Here is a 23,386-nt window from a genome sequence, read left to right as displayed (position 1 = left end):
ATATATATATATATATATATATATATATATATATGTGTATATATATATATATATATATATATATATATATATATATATATATATATATATATATATATATATATATATATATATATATATATATATATATATATATATATATATATATATATATATATATATATACATGCGTGTATTTAAAAACCAGTAGCCATATACACGAAAACAAAAAAACAATAAGGAAAGAACAATAACACTCAACAAATTTAAACTACAGTTTCTTTCCGCGCCATCAGACTATTCTCTATAAAACAACCTAACGCAATACTTAGTTCCCTCGAAGTAGTCCCCAAAAGACCCGGTAGCAGCGGTACATCCCATGAAAAAATTTATCCCTAAAATTCGCGAAACTATAGCATCTACTCAGAAAATGGTTCATCCAATCCCCAAACTCCCCACAGAGGGGGCAGGCACTCCTACATCCCGAGCCATCCTCATCATAAGACTCCCAGTATCCTTTGATCAGTGGTAGGCAATTTGCCCGCGTCTGCAACCAATACTTAAGGTTTCTCCACGGTAGGTTCAGCTTCAAATAAAACTCCTCCCCATACACATCTTTAATCTATCTATAAAAATTCAGGCTACTAGACTTTTCCAGACCTGTTAGCCAAACCTAAATCTCTTGGTCCTGAAGGCGCGATGTAAACTTACCGAGGAAACTCTCAGGTTTACCTAGAGGGCCCTGCCCCTCATTCCATGCCCATAATAAACCAGCATTATCCAACAGTGCTTTAACTTGTTTTGACCATGCTGCCTTTTTGGTAAAACTCAACATCTCTGTGTAGGCTGCTTTCGCCAGTTGGTTATCAGGCAAGCGCGTAACCTGTAACCAAAAGTTAATCATTTGTATAGTCCCCATATGACGTAGATCCTGCAAACCCAAATCACCCTTTAGGACCAAACTATTAAAGTTATTTTGGAGGCCTATAAATCTTTTAAAATACATAAACTGCAGAGATTCCAGTTGTTTTACCGTAGTAGTCCCCCACAGCTCACATCCATAATGGGCAACAGGTAGGACTTTGTCATAAAAAGGTACTTTGCATCTTCATATTTTTGATTCCCATGATATGTTTTTGTCGAAGTAGAGCACAAGCAGCTGCCTCACCAAGTGAAATCATCAATTTAATGTGCTTGGTCCAATTACCATTTGCTGCGACCATGAATCCCAGATGTTTATACTTTAGGGTCACTTTTATTGCCTCATCTTTATAAGTAAAGGAATAATCCTGAGGTCCATTGGGCTTCCTACTTTGGAAGATGACAATCTCTGTCTTAGATGTGTTCAGCTTCAACTTCTTCGATTCTAGGTAAGATTCAGTTAAATTCAGAAGAGTTTGGAGTTCCTCGGCTGATTTGGCCACTAAAGCTTTGTCGTCAACGAACAGCAAAAAAGAAAATAGGGTATTCGCTAGTGACAAAACTGGGGCCCATATCATTTCATGGAACTCTGCAAAATCATTGATATACAGGCTAAAAAGTTTCGGTGACAACATGCATCCTTGGTGAGCTCCTTTAAAGGTTTTCAATGGCCCATATACATCTATTTTTACAATAAAAACCACAGATAAAGTTATCTCATCCATGTTAATTAAGAACATAATAAAAGGTCTGCGTAGGCCTATCTTTACAAGGTAACGGAATAAAATAGGTCTATCAATACTATCAAATGCCTTTTCAAAGTTTTAAAACGCGACAAAAAGCCTACCATTTCCCCTGCGATATTTTCCAATAAGAGACTGGAGTATAAATACACGATCTGTAGTTGAATAATCCTTCCGGAATTCTCCTTGGGTCTCACTGACAATATTTTCCTTTTCTAGCCACAGCCCTAATCTACCATCTAGAACCTTTTCCAAAAATTTACTATTTTTTGGTACTAGACTAATAGGGCGATAGTTACCATGCTTCATCCGGTCACTCTTTTTAAATAACGGCATTATAACCGACATATTCCATGTTGTTGGCCAACTACATGAAACCAGGACCGCATTATACAAAGTTAATAGAACTGGCAACAGGGGACCGATTAATTTCTTATACATTGTTGACGGAATTCCATCAATACCCGGCGAAGATCCTCCACAGTGGCTCTTGATGGATTGTTTCAGCTCACTCTCTGATATTTCCTGGATTAGCTGGCAAGAATGCTCTGGGAGGGGGAATTCATTGACCACTGCATCTATCGGCTCAGTATACATATACGGGTAGATGGGTGCCTGGCCAGCTGAGTTTCTAAGATTATCCAGGTCTTCAAAAAAAGTCGGCCAAGAGTGAACTTCTGGGGTCATTTTTGATTGGTCACGTGACCCACGTAAATACTTCCAGAATTCCTTCATAGTGGCCGATCTATAAGCTTGAAAACAGTTCTCTTGCTCTTTAATTTCATATAATGCTTTCTTCCTTCTTACTAAAGCCTTGTGTCCCTTTCTAGCTAATCTAAATGTTGATAGGGCTTTTGGTCGTTGCTCTTGGCCATTGGCATTTTTTACCTTATTTAATAATCTAAATAGGCACAACTTAGGCTACTAAGTTTGCAATAATTATCAAAAGGACCCATTTTTGGCGGCATTCATTTCAGGGCCCGATCAGCCTCTTCATGGAGGAGTTTTGACAGGCAGCCAGTAATTATTTCAGGGTCCGAAGAGAGTTCACATAAACCCTCTAACTTACCCAAAATCCCTTCTGAGCAAAACCTATCTTTCAGAGTTTTTGTTTCTTCATTAGTCCAATCTTGTCGTAACCGCATTATAGCTTGAGCTCGGGATGTAGGACTAGAATGTGGGAGAGAAGAAACATTAAACATCCTGGAAAGTTGGAGAAAAAGTTTTATAGGAAAATGATCCGAACCCAGCACGCGGAGAACCTCAAAATCAACAACACAGGCCGCGAACTCCACACCCACCAACGCGTAATCTATAGCACTGGGATTTGGCCCGGAAAAGCATGTGTACTCACCTCTACCTCTGTCCTTACCAAATTTTCCATTACAAATTGCTAAACCATTCTTCTCGCAGTATGCCAATAAATTTCTCCCCCAAATATTCATTCTTCTAGACTGATCGTCACTGCTCAGTGGCATCTCAAAGACCTCAGGAGGACCTCCTCATTATCATCTGAAAAAAATTCAGGAGTTATCTCTAATACATTCGAAGTATAGGCATTAAAATCCCCTACTACAACCAGGCGGTCCCCCGGAAACATCTGTTGAATCAATCGCGTTTCTTCATGTAGTATAGTCCACGTGTCTTCAGATGAATAAGAACTATTTTGTGGTGCTAGATGTACAGAACCTACAATTAAAAAAGTACTCTCACACTTAAATCTACCCCACACTATATTCTCTGATTGGGTCGCGAGTCTCACTGCAGAAGAAAATGACGTTTGGCTAAAATACATAACCACACCACCATGATACCAATTATTCTGAGAGACTTTTCTATTCGCTGCATAAGAGGAATAACTATGCAAAGGGGGGCACTGCAGATCATTCTCACAATTATGCCAAGACTCAACCACAAAAAATATATCGAGTTCACTGAATCATGCTAATGATATTTTTTTCTCATTAAAACCTTGAATGTTCCAGCACCCAATCCTAAGTTTGCGATAACAGAAAAAGGTATATGGCCACACTGGTCCTAATCCTCGTTCTCGTCACTCATATTCTCAGAAGAGTCACCAGCCCCTTCTTTTAGGGGTAAATTCAAGCCATTCGACTTGTCGGCTGGTGCAGTTTCACTGCAGCTCTCAGCCGTGCTGTTTTTACGGACGCATCGCTTTCCGGTTTTATGGGCATCTTCGGGACTAATGATGGTTTTTAATCTCCTCTTTACTTTCCTACGAGTTACCATTTTGTGCTTTTGATCAGGCCAAGCCGCGTTCTTGTTAGTGCTGTTTCCGAAATTTACAGTTCTGAGTTTTGAATTCCCGGGGCTTGGGGGTTAACTTGTTGAGTCTGCGATCTGGGCACACTACTAGACTTAGCAGCCAACATTTCCACCCGGCCTGTGACTTGGTCATAATAAAATGTTTGACCCTCAATCAAAAGGCATGTTACTCTTAATTTGGCGTCTTGTATATATATATATATATATATATATATATATATATATATATATATATATATATATATATATATATATATATATATATATATATATATATATAGTAGCAGTAGTATATATTTAACCCGTACAGAGTATTTCACTATCTTGTCTACAAAATAGAGAAAAAAATAACAGAAGTCTAGGAAAAATATATAAGAAATTGCAAAATAGTAAAAAGAAGTAAAAAAGAGGCAAAATCAGAGGCAAAGCTGTAGCGTTGCCTATAGTAAATGCCATACGGCGCCAATGTTTTATTATTTATTATTTTTTTTTTCCAGAGGCACTTCATATGGAAGGGGTCGTCGTAGAAACTTCAAAGGGGGCTCATTCGATTGAAAATCGAGATTTCTAGTGCCCTTTTTAATAGTCGAAAATGATTGAAGGGCAACTAGCCCCCCCCCACGCCCATCATTCCCCCAAACACATCCAAGCAAAATTTTGATATAGCCATGTTGTTCAGCGTAGTTGATTTCCAGATAGAAAATATATTTTTGAGGATGATACTCCCCCACAACCCTCAGGGCAAGGGTTTTAATTTATGCCCTGGGGGCATATAAGGTTTTTACAGAAGGTGTTGTCGTAGAAGCTTCAAAACAGGCTCATTCAATTGGAAATTAAAGAGCTAGTGCCCTTTTTAATACTCGAAAGTGATTGGAGTGTAATTAGCCCCCCTCCCCCCCCCCCCATCATTTCCCCAAACACATCTAATCACAATTTTGAGATAGCCATTTTGTTCCGCGTAGTTGATTTCCAGATAAAAATATATTTTTGAGGAGGATACCCCCCTCCACAACCCTCAGGACAAGGGTTTTAAGTTATGCCCTGGGGGCATATAAGGTTTTTATAGAAGGCGTTGTCGTAGAAACTTCAAAACAGGCTAATTCTATTGGAAATTATATTGCTAGTGCCCTTTTTAATAGTCGAAAGTGATTTGAGTGTAACTAGCCCCCCTCCCCCCACGCCCATCATTTCCCCAAACACATCCAAACAAATTTTTTGGATAGCCATTTTGTTCAGCGTAGTTGATTTCCAGATAGAAAATATATTTTTGAGGTGGACACTCCCCCACAACCCTCAGGGCAAGGGTTATTAGTTATGCCCTGGTGCCATATAAGGTTTTTATAGAAGGCGTTGTCGTAGAAACTTCAAAACAGGCTCATTCGATTGTAAATTAAAGGGCTATTGCCCTGTTAATAGTCCAAAATGATTGGAGGGCAACTAGCCCCCCCACGCCCATCATTCCCCCAAACACATCCAATCAAAATTTTGAGATAGCCATTTTGTTCAGCGTAGTTGATTCCCGGATATAAAATATATTTTTGAGGAGGACACTCCCCCACAACCCTCAGGGCAAGTGTTTTAAGATATGCACTGGGGCATATAAGGTTTTTATAGAAGGCGTTGTCGTAGAAACTTCAAAACATGCTAATTCGACTGGAAATTAAAGGGCTGGTGCCCTTTTTAATAGTTGAAAGTGATTGGAGTGTAACAGGCCCCCTCCCCCCCCCCACCCTCCCACGCCCATCATTTCCACAAACACATCCAATCAGAATTTTAAGATAGCCATTTTGTTCAGCGTAGTTGATATACAAATAGAAAATATATTTTTGAGGAGGACACTCTCCCAAAACCCACGGGGCAAGGGTTTTAAGTTATGCCCTGGGGACATATAATGTTTTTGTAAGGTGTTGTCATAGAAACTTCAATACATGCTCATTGGAGTGGAAATTATAGGGCTAGTGCCCTTTTTAATGGTCGAACGTGATTGGAGTACCCCTCGCCCCCCCCCTCAAGCCCATTAGTTCCCCACCGACAACCACTCCAAATTTTTAGATATCCAGTTTGTTCAGTGGAGATGCTTTCCCGATAGAACATTTGTTTTTGAGGAGGACATGCCCCCAGAAGCGGCAGGGCAAGGGTTTTAAGATACGCTCTGGGGGCAAATAAGGTTTTATAGAGGGCGTTGTCGTAGAAAATTCAAAAAAGGTTCATTAGATTGGAAATTAAAAGGGTTAGTGCCCTTTTTAATAGTCAAAAGTGATTGGAGGTCAACTAGCCCCCCCCCCCCTCTCTACGCCCATCATTCCCCTAGACACATCCAATGAAAATTTTTAGATAGCCATTTTTGTTCAGCGTAGTTGATTTCCAGATAGAAAATCTATTTTTGAGGAAGACACTCCCCCACAACCCTTAGGGCAAGGGTTTTAAATTATACCCTCGGAGCATTTATGGTTTTTGTAAAAGGCATTGTCTCAAAATCTTAAAAACACCAAAATTTAATTTTAAATTAAAGGGATAGATACCTTTTCAATAGTTAACATTAATTAAATGCTAGAAAGCCCCCCCCCCTACGTCCCGCAGGTCCCCAAACACATCCAATGACACGGGGGTGATAGCGAGGTTGGTGCGGGTAGCTGCTTTCCAGATAGAAAATATTTTTTTGAGGAGGACACTCCCCCAGAACCTTCGGGGCTAGGGTTTTAAGATATGCCCTGGGGGCATACCATCATTTCCCCAAATGCATCGAATCAAACTTTTGAGATAGCTATTTTGTTCAGTGTAGCTGATTTCCAGATAGAAAATATGTTTTTGAGGAGGACACTCCCCCACAACCCTCGGCAAGAGTTTTAAGTTATGCGCTGGGGGCATATAAGGTTTTTATAGAAGGCGTTGTCGTAGAAACTTCAAAAAGGCTCAGTCAATTTGATATTCAAACGGCTCGTGCCTTTTTAACAGTCCAAAGTGATTGGAGGGCAACTAGCCCCCCCCCACGCCCATCATTTATCAAAACATATCCACTGAAAATTTTGAGGTAGTTAATTGATTAAGCGTAGTTGATTTCCAGATATGAAATATGTTTTTGAGGAGGACAGTCCCCCCCAACCCTCAGGGCAAGGGTTTTAAGTTATGCCCTGGGGGCATATATGGTTTTTGTAGAAGGGGTTGTCGTAGAAACTTCAAAATAGGCTGATTCGATTGGGAATTCCGAGGGCTAGTGCCCTTTGTAATAGTCGAAAGTGATTTGAGGGCAACTAACCCCCCTCTCACGCCCACCTTTTTCTCAAACACATCCAATGAAAATTTTAAGACAGCCATTTTATTAAACGTAGTTTTAAGTTCTGGAAATTAGGTCTTTGAGGATTTCAACTCCCCCAAAGCCCTCAGGGCAAGGGTTGTAATTTAAGGATTCTCCGAATCCTTCATATTATTTCTTATGGCAGGATGCTCGTATAAACTTTAGAGAGGGCTCGTTTGATTGGAAATTGAAAGTTCTTGTTCACTTTTTAAGAGTCAAAAGAGATTGAAGGGCAAATAGCCCCTCTCCCTCCTCCACGCCCTAAATGCATCAGATAAAAATTTTGAGATAGACATTTTGTTAAAATAGTTCAAAGTTCTGATAACAAAAACTCCGGTGTCGACACAGCCCACCAGGGCCCAGGGGTAGGCGTTGTAGGTTATGCCCTGGGGCATAACTTATTAATGGGGGTTTACAACTTATGGGAGAGGGTTTTGTATGGGAAGAAAACATAGGAAATCTATTATAATTATCGAATTATTAGGTTAAAATACATACTCTATGATAGATGCAAAATTGCTTTGGCACACAAATTCCTATTAAGGTCAATTCCAAATAGCCGTGATCGCTTTGTGTCAGCTAGTGAAATGGTCTAAACCCCCTTATTGGAGCTATTTTTTCAATAAATTCATTGTTGTCAATCGCTGTCCACAAGTTATGTAAGCTGTATATTGTTCATACATAAGGTTTTTATCAAAGAAATAATCGTAGAGACTTTTAAAAAAGCCTCATTCGATTTAAATTTAAAGTTCTAGATCCGTTTTTTTAAGTAAAAAATAATCGGACAGTAAGCACCCCCCCCCCCCATGCCAAAAAAAATTTGAAACTTTTTGAAATAGAATATTGACAAAATAGAATTAAAAAAAAAATTTGCGAATAATGGGTTTTTAGATGAAAATTAAAGGCAAGTCTAAACTTCAGCTCAGGCGATACAAATGACTTTTAAAACTCCAGCTCTAAACGACAAGAAATTTCTATGAAATAATCAATAACACCCAAAACGACCGTACATTGTAAGAACATTCTTTAGGAAATGTATGCAACGAGTAATAATATAATTGAATAATTAGATCTTGAAGCAAGTATTGCTTAGATTGAATATGAAAATTTAGATTAAAACGAAAACAAGTATTTTGCTATTAAAGTATAAATGACACTGAGAACAAACAGAAATTAAATAAAAAATCAATGCGAACAAAATATACAATATATATTAATGTAAATGAATAAATAAATCTTAAAACAAGTGAAACTTAAATTGAATATGCAAATCAAATTTGAATCGAATAAAAATAACTACAAACGAGAGTTTGGGTATCGTCTCACTGCAGAAGCCTAAAACCTACTGCGTCATTGGCGCTTTACTGAAAACGTAATATAATAAAATGTCAAGTTTCGGAGTGTTTCACCACTCGCAAGCAAGTGCCATTGGTATTTTTGAATCCGGTTGGTCAATTTAGGGGGTGGAGGGTAGGCTAATTCTCGTAGCTGCCCCATTCCGTCGTGGTATGGTTCACATTTTCAAAACCTGGCGTCTGGACTATCATATAATCTACCAAGCATACAACTACCTTAAATCAGTATCAATAAATAAATGAGACCCAAAACAAACAAAAATTAAAATCAATAGCAGATTCAATCTCAAAACGAGCATAAATTAATGTGAGTAGGCTTTAAAACCCCTATGCTTTCTAAAAGCCAGAATATAATTTGTACTTTGCTGAAAAAGAAATCAAATGTGTTTACTGAAAAAAAAAATGTGCATTGTCAATTGAATATACATATGCTGATATTTATTCCCTAAAATCTTAAATAATTTTTGATTTCTTAAAGTTACAAAAGTGAAAATATTTCAAAGAATTGTTTTCAGTAAAGCGCCAATGACGCAGTAGGTTTTAGGCTTCTGCAGTGAGACGATACCCAAACTCTTGTTTGTAGTTATTTTTATTCGATTCAAACTTCATTTGCATATTCAATTTAAGTTTCACTCGTTTTAAGATTTATTCATTCATTTACATTAATATATATTGTATGTTTGTTCGCATTGATTTTTTATTTAATTTCTGTTCGTTTTAAGTTTCATTTATACTTTAATGTCAAAATATTTCTTTTCGTTTTAAGCGAGATTTTCATATTCAATCAAAGCATTACTCACTTTAAGATATATTCATTCATTTATATTACTGCTTGTTGTATGTTTTGTGCTATGATTGTTTACTTAATTTCTATTCATTTTGTGTTTTATTTATTCCTCAATAGTAATTTCTGGTCGTTTTTAGTTTGAATTTTAACAGGTATTTGTATCTCCTGAGGTTAAGTTTAAAATGGCCTTTACTTTTCTTTGAAAAACTTATTTTTCGGAAAGTTTTTTTTAATTAATACTCTAAAAAAAAGGGCAGAAAAGGAAAAAAGCTAAGAGAAGAAAAAAGAGTTAGAAAAAAACATTAGAGAAATTAATTTTTTTCATTCCTGCAATTTTGTGTGCTGTTTCTTTTTTATACCTCTATTGTGTGTTTTTTTTTTTTTTTTTTTTTTTTTTTTTTTTTTTTTTTCGTGAGAATATCAAAAAGAGACCTTCTTCAATTAAAATGTATAAAAAACAGTATTTTCAAAATCTAGAAGAGGAGGGGAGGGAGGAAAAGTCTTGCTGAACAGCTGATGAAAAGCTTCAAATATTTGGTATCATTAATACTGAAAATGAATTTACAAATTTTACCACTAAGTTCAGCACTCAAAAAGAAGACACAATTGAAAAACGACGAGACAGCCAAAATCGACTAAAAAGGAATGATAAAAAAGCTGGAAGAGAGACAGAGAAGAATAAACTTCATACAAAATCCAGTTTTGTTTTTGTTTTGTTCCAATATACTAAAACTGCATGCTGAGCTTCTTTAATATACCAAATAACTTTAATATTAAATATATGCACACACCTTAATATTAAAAATAATCTTAATCACATGTACCACTGAAATCTAAGATTAAACATAACCTCAAAATAACCTTAATTAAATATATCACCGAAAAGTCTTGTAATTTGGTCTACATCTCAATCCTTTCGTTTTCATGAAGTTTACATTCAAAAAGATAATGAAATTAAGTTTCTTTGTCATTGAAATCACAGGCTGAACCCTTGCTGTCAGAGCCGTTCCAAGGGCTGGTGGTGCCCAGGGAAAAATTCATAACAACACCCCCCCCCGCCTAACTCAAATATAAGCAAAAAAAGCCGAAGCAGAGTGAAAATTTTGGTCAAAGTAGGCAATCCCCCAGCCGCGACTCTCTTCCTCAGGTGTGGTGGCCGGGGCAGCTGACTCGGTTGCGCTCCGTAGGAACGGCTCTGATCGCTGTTATTAATTATAAATAAAACTATTTCGAGTTACAGTGATCAGTGACAATGTGTCAGTTTATAATTAGGAGGATTTTTAACAATTTGTAAAAGATCAGTATAATCATTAAGAAACTGAAGGGTCCGGGGCTTAGCAGCTTAAGAGAACAACTCATGCCAATTAATGTATAGATTTTTGCATAAAGTTTTATGAATTTCGTTGATATTGTTAGACAACATCCATAAAAATGAAACAAAAGCGTAACGTATGCTGTTTTGTGAGGAACTGCGACAAGAAGGACAGAAAATGGAAAGAAAGAAGGAGGGGGTTAACCCCCTTCCTTCTTCCTCCTTACGTACCTGGTTTCATTACCTGTTGATTTTAGGAGTACTTAGAATTCTTGAGAATATTCAGATGAAGTTTTCAATCTGCCGTAGTTTTTGGCAATACTTTTTATAATAATCTTTTTCATAAAAAAAGGTCAGGGTAGAATAGATAATGGATTTCAGTTATACAAATGGAAAATATTGGCAAGATTCTTCTATATTTTGTGGGGCTGAAACAATCCTGAATCTGAAGCTGTAGGTACCCTTGATGGTGTATCTTACCCGACCTTTTTTAAGGATCTGTTTGTATTATGTTCTGTTGTAACTGTTAACATGCTTAAACAAATGCATGCAAGGTCTTTTATAGAAGAAATCCTTTATTGTTGTCCTTCAACTAATTTCCAATTTTTACAAAAACAGTTTCTCTGAATAAAACCTTTTGAATTAACTGTCTTAACAGCAAAACTCGTTTTTTTGTTGAGGGTTATACTTCAAATCAGGACCTAATCCAGGATTATTTCTTCGGTGTGGGGGGGGGGGGGGGGGTACCAAAGAATTTTTTGTTCTGAGGGAGAGGGGGTAAACATTTTTACCCGCATTTTAAGATCAATTTATGAGTCGAGAAGATATTTTATAGTTTTTTAGGAGAAATATTCTTTTTACCTGAATTTTTGCAACCAATTTGCAATCCAGAGAAATATTTAGGGGGAGAATTCAAACCCGGTATCCTCTCTCCTCCTGGATACACCCCTGCTAAGGTTGCTAAGGGATACTTTAGGGCCTAGATGCGAGGCATCAAAGCTGCAGAGGAAACCGGCGGTAGAGTGCAACATGACAGAAAACAGTTGGGCCTTGGAATTTTATTGTTTAAAACTTTAATAGCTCGCCGGAGAATCGGAAGTGCTAAAATTCGCTTAGAACTTCGCTTAGATCCAAGGCGACTTTTCCAAAAAACACTAGCCTGTACGGTGTCGGTGGTAGAATGCTTCAAGGTCTCATACTTTGGGAAATCCTCGACTTTTCGATTTTGAAGCTTTCTACGGCCTTGACCGAAAAAAAGCAAGTAGTTTAAAGTTTTTGTGGGGAAAGATCATTGACTCCAGCTACGTGTCCACAGACTTAGGAGCTTTCGTACGGGATGTAGATGGGATTCGGAAATAGCTTAGCTATCTGAAAATATATTCTTTTGTCACCTTGGCTTAAGATACTTGCCCCATGAGTCCACAGACTTGGGTGCTTCCGTACGGGAAGTAGATGGGATTCGGAAATAGCTTAGCTAGCTGAAAATATATTCCCTTGTCATCTTGGCTTAAGATATTTGCCCCTTGAGGTACAAGCTTATGATTGTTTTTCTTTTTTGTGCTCCATCTGTTTTTCCATTGATGGGTATAAAATACATTCATTCATATATGTATATAAATATATTATATATATATATATATATATATATATATATATATATATATATATATATATATATATATATATATATATATATATATATATATATATATATACATTGAATAAAAAACATTTACTCGTTTTTATGCATGTCGTCTGACAGGCTCTGTAGTTAGTAAATTAATTGGGTCTATTATTTAATTAGTAACTAATTAGACCTATGGTCATCATAGACATAAGCTATGTCCTCCAGATTTTACCACCCAAATCATCATCTTTTTTTATATTGTTTTAGCAAATTAAAAGTACCTGCACCTTAAGATCAATTACCAAATCCCAGGGGTAAACCCTCAGGGGGTACATATATCTCTGGCATTGCTGTAATAAATTATCATTTTAAAGCTCAACCGCCGAGATGACTGTTGCTGACTCAGATACTAAGGACTTCATTTGTGCGAATGTTTTCGAAGAAATAAAAAAAGCCTTAGAGGCCGATGGGGCGAACCTTGTCAAGAAGATCAATGGTATATATGCTTTCAAAGTCCGAAATGGCCCAAATGGTAAAGAGGCCATGTGGATTGTTGATGCTAAAAATGGAAAGGGGTCAGTCACAATAAACGGAAAAAGTAAGTTTTATTATGTTTAATATATTTGGTTTGGATACAGTCTAGAAGCTGATATATAAGGACGGGATTAAATCCAGAAATTATGCCAATGGTTCAAGGGCGTATCCAGTTTTTTGCTCGGGGGTTTTACAAAAAACTTAAAGCACATCAAAAACTTGTTTATATGCACTTTTTATTAAGTTTCTGACGACTTGATTCGGAAAAATTCGGGATGGGAGGAGGGTTCAAACCCAGTGCCCTCGTCCCCTGGATACGGCCTTGTCGCCAAACTTTTGATCACCTGCTACTGGTAGCTTGTAGGAAAGTGTTTCCTATGACTCTCAAAAAAGAAAAAAATAGAACTAGTTACCCGTGCATGTGCCACTCAGTCTGTGTGCATTCTCTCAAAAATTGGGCCATTTTATATATCTTGTGTTTTTTTTTTCTCACTGCACAAAATAGCCCTTTTTTATCTTTATTTGCCCTTTCGCAAAATGGGATTACAATTGGCAGCATAATCGAATCCCGTCAGCAGTGCTTCCTATGTATGCATAATGACTTAAATTTTGGTCGCTATGGGTACCATATGTATTGCGCTTTCGAAAAATCGAAACAACGGGTACCTGTAATGGTTAAAGGCTTTCTTATAACATAGTCAGGAACCCAGCCAACGAAATTCTAACATCACAGGCTTCAACGAGCTAAAGAAGGTTTGAGGAATCTATCAGTACCAGAATTGGTTGCTGAAACGAATATAGGCGGGCGCAACGAAAATTTTGTGCGCCAAAGGAGATATCACCTAATTCGCACAATCGATGACGTCATCAGCTATATTTTCTTTTTTTTCGACCTAGATGAGAGGTTTGAACTTAAAATGTGAAACAGAATAATGTACTGAGAGAGAAAAGAAAAAATGATGATCACAGTCGGATCTAGCTTCCTAACTGCACATTATTAAAACGTACCTAAGTGGTGACACCAGAAACCAACTTTCCTCTACTTGCATTAGAGTTATGTTCAAAGGGGGAGGAACAGAGAAATTGGGCCTGCACAGGAAGGTGACAACACCTTTGCAACTCCCTTCCGTTAGTGGCATCAAAACAGAAGCCACTTGGAATAAATTAAAGTGCACAGAATTTGAATCCTAGCCTCGATAGAACTTCGTCCAATAGAAGTTCTAGTTCATTTTGTTAGAGTAAAAAAAGATCGAAGGGCAACTAGCCCCTCCCGCCCTCCACGCCTTTGGGTTTATCGGATGGATAAACCCATCAGATAAAAATTTGAGATAGCTATTTTGTTAAAAATAGTTCAACCATCATATATTAAAACTCCGGGGTCGACACAACCCCCCAGGACCCAGGGACAGGCGTTGTAAGTTATACTCTGGGGATTTATATGGTTCTTATAGAAGGGATGCTCATTTAAACTTCAGAGAGGGATCATTTTATTGAAAATAGGAAGTTCTAGTTCACTTTTAAAGAGTCAAAAGAGATCGAAGGGCAATTAGAAACCCCCCCCCCCCCCACGCCCTTTTTCCCCAAACCTATCCGATAAAAGTTTTGATATAGCCGTTTTGTTAAAAATAGTTCAAACATAAGATAATAAAAACTCCGAGGTTGACACAAACCCATTTTTTTTACTTTGATATTGTTAATTTGATACCAGTTTTAATACTTTGATGAACATTTGATTATTTTTTTTTTAAGTTTGTTTTTGAAATAAGGAATTTTTTAAAACTTGAAACATTTTGCAATAAAAAACGAACAAAAATTACTTAAAAAAAAACTTTCCAAAAAATAAGTTTTTCAAGGAAAAGTAAAGACCGTTTTAAAATTAAGCTCAGCAGATACAAATATTTGTTAAAATTCAAACTTAAAACGACCAGAAATCACTATTAAAGAATAAATGAAACCCAAAACGAACAGAAATTAAATAAACAATCATACCAAAAAACATACAACGAACAATAATATAAATGAATAAATAGATCTTAAAGCGAGTAACGCTTAGATTGAATATAAAAATAAAGCTTAAAACAAAAAAAATATTTTATTAATGAAATATAAATGAAACTTAAAACGAACAGAAATTAAATAAACAATCAGTGAGTACCCGGTTTGAACCCCTCCCCCCGAAATTTTTGACCGACTCGAAAATAAGTCGAAAATTAGTAAAACCTAGGTAAAAATCAGTAAAATTAGTAAACCCCCCCCCCCCAAAAAGTCAAAAATTAGTAAACCCCCCCCCCCAAAAAAAAAAGTCAAAAATTAGTAAAACCCCCCTGAACAAAAATCCTGGTTACGGCCCTGGTAAAAACAACATCAAATTGAATAGTTGATGTATAATGATACTAATTGTTGAAAGATCCATCAGTTGAAGAATTTATTTCACTGTAATTTAATTTTTATTTTCAATTGTGTAAGAACTGGAAAAGCCTACTGCGTCATTGGCGCTTTACTGAAAACCAATTTTATGACAAATATTTTCTTTTGTACTTAATATTGAAAATAAACGTTAAAATTAGAGTAAAATTTTGAAGTGATGAGCTTTCAGCAATTAATATTATTATGCATCAAATATTCAGTTTAATTTATTAGCTCTTTCTAAGGTTGTTCAAGACGAATATAGTTTCACTACAAACAAGAGTTTGGATACGCCCTTCTTAACTGCAAATAAAAACCAAGCTGCGTTATTAGCGCTTAACTGAAAACGAATTATATTACAAATATTTTCTTTTCCAGTTCTTACACAATTGAAAATATAAATTAAATTACAGTGAAATAAATTCTTCAACTGATGGATCTTTCAACAATTAATATCATTATACATCAACTATTCAATTTGATGTTGTTTATACTATAAACAACATCAAATTGAATAGTTGATGTATAATGATATTAATTATTGAAAGATCCATCAGTTCAAGAATTTATTTCACTGTAATTTAATTCATATTTTCAATTGTGTAAGAACTGGAAAAGAAAATATTTGTAATATAATTCGTTTTCAGTTAAGCGCTAATAACGCAGCTTGGTTTTTATTTCCAGTTAAGGAAGGGGCAGTATCCAAACTCTTGTTTGTAGTGAAACTATATTCGCCTTGAACAACCTTAGAAAGAGCTAATAAATTAAACTGAATATTTGATGCATAATAATATTAATTGCTGAAAGCTCATCACTTCAAAATTTTACTCTAATTTTAACGTTTATTTTCAATATTAAGTACCAAAGAAAATATTTGTCATAAAATTGGTTTTCAGTAAAGCGCCAATGACGCAGTAGGTTTTAGACTTCTACAGTGAGAGAAGGAGGTGATACTCAAACTCTTGTTTGTAGTGATTATTGTTCGTGTCAAGCTTGATTTGCATATTCAATTTAAGTTTCACTCGTTTTAAGATTTATTTATTCGTTTACATTAATATCTATTTTATGTTTGTTTGCATTGATTGTTTACTTAATTTCTGTTCGTTTTAAGCTTGATTTTCATATTCAATCTAAGCATTACTCGCTTTAAGATCTGTTTATTCATTTGTATTATTACTTGTTGTATGTTTTTTTGCTATGATCGTTTATCTAATTTCTGTTCGTTTTGGGTTCCTTTATAGTAATTTTTGGTCGTTTTGAGTTTGAATTTTAACAGGTATTTGTATCTGCTGAGCTTAAGTTTAAAACGACCTTTACTTTTCTTTGAAAAACTTATTTTTTGGAATTTTTTTTTTAATTAATCAACGAAGTGATGACATTGGCGTTCGTGCAATGAGATCGCATTGCTAAGTAGCGCTACCTTAAAATTTGCGCTAGGTGAATACGTGTAGCACAAAGAGGGTGTCCAAGCGTAGAAAGATCTGGGTCACATCAGGGTAATTAGGGGGGGGGTGGGGAGAGAACTTGAAAAATAATTAGTATTTCACAGAGTATAGGCTTTTCACGTAATGTCGATCAGTTGGAGAACTCGTAAGTTCTTAATACTTGCAATTGCAAATTAAGACAAGGTAAACGTGAAAACTAGAGTGGAGAGATAATAATCCCCCTCTAATCTTAAAAGCTCTCATTAGTGGAATTGTATCTGAAATTGCCCATACGGAGAAGTTTCTATCAGAAAAAAATGCTCAAAAAAGCTCCCCAGACTAAAAATATACCCAATCTTTGTTTTTTTTTTTTTTTTCGATTTCTGCAGATACGCCTTTTTTGCCATTGGCGCAAGGAATTTTGAATGTGCCACCAGATATTCGTTTTCAGCGCTTGTTTCTGCCCTAGATTTCATATTCAAACCTACTTTAGCTCGTTGAAGCCTGGCAACTATTTTCTAGCAATCTTTCTTAATCGTGGGTCCTTGACTAACAAGAAGGAATGTCAATTAAAACTTTTTTATAAGGCTATTATAAATTGCGATTATAAAATATACTTATTACATAAATTTCTACTTTGTTTCGTTTTTATTTGTATTTGTGTATATTTTCACATTTTTGTTTCTTAATTTTTCGTGGTGTTCGTTTTTTGAATTTCCGATATTTTGAGTTTGTCTTTAGATTTTATTTATTTACTTATTTAAATAATCATTAAAAATATGAATGTGACCAATAAGCGTCAACTGACATGGATAATTTTATCGTCAAAACTAGGAAGACAACTAATGAAGAAACTTTTGTGCAATATGCAAGTTGATCGCTCCACCACCTACGGATATGAATCACCCATCTGCGACAGTCTTTGGCAAACAAGTGAAAAAACGAAAGTTTGGTCTGCATCACTGAACCTTTTGCAGGTTCTAGTAGGAGCAGTAGTCAAGAGCTTCCCTCGGATATGTACAACGCGTCATTACAAACTGGTTCCAGTGGAAGCCGCTATCACTACTGCTAACAAGTCACTGCAGCATCAAGCCGCCTGGCACCACCATAGCTACGGTTGCTCCTCCTCCCTCCCCCAACCTATTCAAAGATCCCTTCTATACATATCCCCAAGGAGTCCCAGTTTCTTTTCTTACAATATCTTCCCACCCCGTTTGGGAATACCACCTGCTTTTTGTTTGACGGTAGATGGATGGCAGAAAAGGACAATTTTTGGCAGTGTGTCATCCTTCGTCCACAAAACGTGTCCTAGCCATCTTAACCTTTATCTCTGAGCTTTCTCGACCTTATAGCCGTAGAGAGTGGTATAGAACTAGTGAACGTCACTGGCTCCATAAAAAAAACTTATCATTTTCTTCCCAATTAAATACTCACTATAAAATAAGACAGCAACGAAGTAGCAACTGAGGCATGTTTTCGCGCTTCAAAGACTATTGCTAAAAAAAAACCTTACGAAGCTGATAAATTAGTTAAAGCTGCGGATTTATTATTTACGATTTTAAAAACATAAGGTGAGATAATGTCATACATTCCATCTGCGCGAATGTCTCCAACTGCAGTTGTAGAAGAGTTGAATAAATGAATTTGCACGAGGTTTCACAACTTAAAACTTTTTAGATCCCTGCATTTTTTTTTTTTTTTACCTACAACTTGAGCAAGCAAGGATTTTCACAGCCTCCTTATAACAACATAGAATATTTTGCAACTCTTTCAGCCTTGAAAAACATAATTCCATCAATGCTTTCAACGCATTTCGACTCTTGCACATTTCGTCACATCTCCTTTTAGAAACTGATGCTGATGAATTTTTATCTTGAATCTTGCAAAATTTTGAAGAAGACAACACTGCGATGGACACCGACCTGGCTGATTTTCAAAGTTACCTATCTTTAAAAGCACTTGCTTAATATTTGACCTTTTGTCCCTAAGCCGAATATCTAATTTTCATTCATGTTGGTTTACGATCGAGAGCAATATATGTTTAAAGGTAATAAATAAGTGTGTAATTTATTAAAAGCATGTAGGATTTACTACTTTGTTGGGAAGCTCCCACTAAGGCTTATGAGCTGTAAGAAATGGCTCAGTCGCTTAAAATTTGGCGACCACTGGTTTCTGTTTTATAAAAGGATTTACGCTTTTCAGCTCCTACGTTTTAAAAATGGGAAACCAGGAGTCCTATAAAGAGAGGGTCAAGTTTAAGCTCAGGTCTCTCTCTCTCTCTCTCTCTATCCCCCCTCCCCAAAGCTTCTGCCCTCTCCCCTACCTACTTACTAAAAGCTGGTGACAGTGAGGAAATGGAGGTGGCTAGCTCATATTCGGAGCTGGACTAATCTTTGTTTGTGCTGTATATAGCCCAGTTATAGTTTGAAAATAAAAATTGGCTGGTCAAACATCAGAATCTTTATAGTGTTAGACATGACGGCGAAATTCAAAGAATTAAATAATTAGAACTAATTAATAGAAAGTCAGTGGGTAGTTGTAAGATGTAAATAGACTGAATTTTATGGAGAGTCAATAATTAGAGTAACTAGTAGGGTATCCAAGGGCATATCCAGGATATTTTTTGGGGGGTATGGGTACAAAATGTTTACTAAACGCATATGTATTTTTGCTACATTTTACGGGTCGGACAGAATTTCAGAGAGGAGGGGGGATAAACTCGGTAACCTCCTGTATATGGCCTTGGGAGTGTACTTGATTGGGGGGGGGGCTCATTTGTAGGCTTTTTTTGTAGGCTGTTTTTTTTTTTGCCTAACCGATTCGTGTAGATGTATTGCCTGGCTAATTGGTTTAAATGTGTTTTTAAAATGCTCCCAAGCTGGAAATCTACTCACCATTGGTCGCCTCTTGGGTTATTTTTACTTGGAGTTTTACTTGTAAAAGGGACCCAAGTTGCGGATTTAATCATCAATTTCTGTTGTTGGGGTATTTAGATGGGGTATTATTTGTAAGATGCACTTAAGTTGGATTCTACTCACCATTGTCCGCCACTTGGGGTATCTAGAATATGGGGAAAAATTGACTTCATTTAATTTCCCTTGCTAAATCTCTTTTTTTATATATTATTTATTTTTACTAGCAAAGCCTGATGTGACGATTACCATGGACGATTCAGATTTGCTTGAACTGATGTCAGGTCGACTTAACTCTCAAAAAGCCTTTTTCCAGGGAAAGCTGAAAATCCAGGGAAATATGGGACTTGCTATGAAGCTCCAAGAATTTCAGAACAAGGCCGAGGAAACTTTAAAGGCTAAATTGTGATTTTCTTTTTTTTTTTTTTGCTTTGTATTTCAATTGGGACCTGTAAATGTCTTTTGTTAATCTGCCGGTTTAGTTAGTATATAAAAAGAGTGAAATGGAAGTTCATCTATTGTGAATATTGGAGATAATCTTTTTTTTTAATATACCAGGTTGTCTCTGTCTCCTTGTTTTTAAGGCTATGGTCAAATTAGTCGTATAAGCTAGCATCAGCTGACATCCGCTTATAGCTTGGGTTCAGCAGCTGTGTTTCTGCTTATAAACTAAGGCTTTCGCGTTTTTTGTCAAACTTCGTCCATTTTATCGCGGGTTCATCCATCCTGTCAATGAGCTAAATTAAAAATTATTGAGCGAGTTCCGACTTTCCACTAGCTGATTGCATCTCAGAACGCCAGATATGCCGCAGAGTTCAGCGTCGCTTGGTGTGCACCATCTCATGTGCGTGATTTCTGAAATCGGATGCCCTCCCCTGCAAATTATAAAGAACGTTGTGTATTCATTTTTAGAAGAAGTATTTTAAATTCTGTCATTCAAACTTCTTGTTCTCAGAGATCTGTAATTAAAATTCATCTCTTTAGTAATTTTCGGGTCAATTTTGTCGCACGAAAGATGTTTGTAACTTGGTTAGTCCTAAGTTATTCTGGATATTGAAATGAACCATTGTAAACGCATTTTTAAATTATAATTTGCTATTGAACGATCAAGCTTCTTAATTCGGAAATTTTGGATCTTTTAATTTTCAGATTTTTTAATTTAGATTTTTTTTTAGTTTTTAGTTTTTCAAAACAAATTTTAAAATTTATCAATATCCGAAAAATTCAAAATTTCACTGCAGTGCTTAGCGATTACAACCTTAATCGCTAGGTTGTAAAGTTCTTTTAGCTGGAAAGATTTTTAAGATAAGTTTTATCATTTTTTTTTAGTTTTTAGGAGAAATTTACGAGTCAGAGAAATATCTCAACCGGTTTGTGTGTGGGGGGGGGGGTAAATTCGGTAAATTCCTTCTCCCCTGGGTATGTCCAATTTTTTTTGTTCACGCGCCTCTGCATTTGCTATTCTTTTTTTTATAGAAGAAAAAGAGGCTGATACCGATTGATATCGAGATACCGATTGTTGACTAACTTTTCAAAATAAATTTTAAGCAAGTGAAAAGGCTTCGGTTGGCCAACCAATGTAAAAATGTTTGTAGAAACACATTTAAAGTAACCTTACGACCATGAAAGACATTAAATAAAAAAAAGTTTTTTTTTAAGTGAAAGTAAGGATCAACGTTAAAACTTAATATGAACAGAAATTATTACGTATATAAAGGGGGTTGCCCCCTCCTCAACACCTCGCTCTGTACGCTAAAGTTTATTAGTACTTTTAAAAAAGCGTCTTTTTGTTCTAATTAAACGGCCCTTGGTTTCAGGAGTCATTATTAAGGAGTTGGACAAATTCCAACTTTAGCGTTAAGAGCGAGGTGTTGAGGAGGTGGCAACCCCCTTTATATACGTAATAATTTCTGTTCGTTTTAAGTTTTAATATTGCTCCTTACTTTCAGTTGAAAAACGTGTTTTTTTTATTTAATTTTTGATCGTTTTTTAAATAATACCAGGAATTTTTTCCCCACTTCCACGGAGTAACCCCCTCCCCACGGAAATATCCTCTAGACAATTCAATCCCGGTGAAAATTTACCCCGGGCAATTACTTTTAACCACTCTGCGCGTAAAACTGAGACGGAAAAGAGAAAGCAAGACATATAAAAATAATTTTGTATAAGAATTCTGGCAAATTCTCCCAGTGTATAACTTCCCCTGACAAGTTCACTTCCTGGAAACTTCCCTCCCCAGGAAAAATTTCTCCATGGAAAAACCCACAGCAGAAAATTTGCCTCCCCCCACCCGAAAATGTATGTCTACATCCCTGTAACAGATACTATGGGCAAATTTTTTAACTAAAAGACCTTGCCCCTGGGGCTTCGGGGGGTCATGTTATACCGAAAGGCATAGTTATTGGGCCTTTCAACTATAATGAATCAAATGGCTATCTCAAAATTTTGATCAGATTATTTTCGAGGGAAAAGGGCGGGGAGAGGGCCTAGTTGCCCTTCAATTGTTTTGGTCACTTAAAAAGGGCACTAGAACTCTTAATTTCTGTTTGAATGAGCCCTCTCCTGATATTCTAGGCCCACTGGTTCGATACGATGACCCCTGGAAAAAAAAGAATAAAAAAACAAATGAACACGCATCCCTGATCTTTCTTCTGGCAAAGAATACGAAATTCCACATTTTTGCAGGTAGGAGCTTGAAACCTGTACATTAGGGCTCTCTAATAAGCTGAATCTGGTGGTGTGATTTTCATTGAGATTATTTTACTTTTAAGGGCTGTTTTCCCCCTTTTTTCGAAAATCAGGAAAATTTTCTCAGGCTCGTAACCTTTGATGGATAAGACAAAACTTAATAACTTGATGAAATTTATATATTTGAAATCAGCATAAAAAGCCTATAATCTTGTTGTATCCATTGGTATCAAAATTCCGTTTTTAGAGTTTCGGCTACTATTGAGCTGGGTCGCTCCTTACTTACAGTTCGTTACCACGAACTGTTTGATTAATTTATAGACTCCAGCGTTTCTGTTATAGCGTTTCTGTTTATTGACAATGTGTAACGGATGACAGTTTTGTCTCGTTGGCTTTACCACCAACCTATAGTTTTACCCCTAATTTGGCTTCACCCCCTTGTTGGCTTTACTCTTAATAAATGATTATGAAAAAATTGAGCTTCAACATAAATTATTTGACTTTTCTGCTTGTCTATGTCAAAAAGTTAACATAGGCTTCGAGTCAAATGTAAAGCTGGGATTTTTTCTTATATTTTTTCTCACTACTTGATCACATATTTCTGTTTTCGTCAGTTATGTTTATTTTCTTACTTGCAGTCATAGATTTATTACCTGAATAGATACAGAAAACATAGAAAAGGATTGCGTTAATTAAGAAGATATGCAGTTAGCAACAATGGTGGCAGTCAGTGGTAATAGAGAATCAGACCTAAGCAACCGGTTTTGCTTGTCTCTCAACCAAATGGAAGAAAAGGCGCAATGAGCGTGCCAAAGTTATGAGTAGAAGATGCAGTAAACGAGTTAATTTGAACATGTTACATGTCTGTGTTTCAATCGTCAGAAAAAAGGTGTAAGAAAATTCCCACCTATGTGAACTCTTTGCTGTGATGCACCCTTTGTGTTATAACAGTAATTTATTTTAGCGCATAATGAAGAAAACAAAGTGCAGCAATGAAATATAAGAAGAAAAGAAACCAAAACCGTTAACTAGATTAAAAACGAGAAAGACCATGAAATAGCCAAAACTATGAAATAATAGACTCTGACAGCCCCTAATGTAGCAAGGCCAGTAACTA

General features: G+C 36.2%; 1 protein-coding gene across 1 annotated transcript in view; it reads left to right on the top strand.

The window, feature by feature from the left end:
* The window catches only part of LOC148954117 (sterol carrier protein 2-like), a 112,458-nt gene extending 92,309 nt beyond the window's left edge, over positions 1 to 20,149 (top strand). Inside the window, exons 9-10 of the mRNA XM_089085927.1 lie at positions 12,680 to 12,903; positions 19,809 to 20,149. Of these exons, the coding sequence (XP_088942053.1) occupies positions 12,680 to 12,903; positions 19,809 to 19,990 (406 nt within the window). The 3' untranslated portion in view covers positions 19,991 to 20,149. The remainder of the gene's footprint in view (positions 1 to 12,679; positions 12,904 to 19,808) is intronic.
* The last annotated feature ends 3,237 nt before the right edge of the window (positions 20,150 to 23,386 follow it).

Source organism: Artemia sp. Qi Xiang Cuo, chromosome 3 (genome assembly GCF_049724085.1).
Source record: "Artemia sp. Qi Xiang Cuo chromosome 3, ASM4972408v1, whole genome shotgun sequence".
NCBI lineage: Eukaryota > Metazoa > Arthropoda > Branchiopoda > Anostraca > Artemiidae > Artemia > Artemia sp. Qi Xiang Cuo.
The sequence above is the reverse complement of the archived record's forward strand: the minus strand, read 5'-3'. Positions and strand labels throughout refer to the sequence as shown.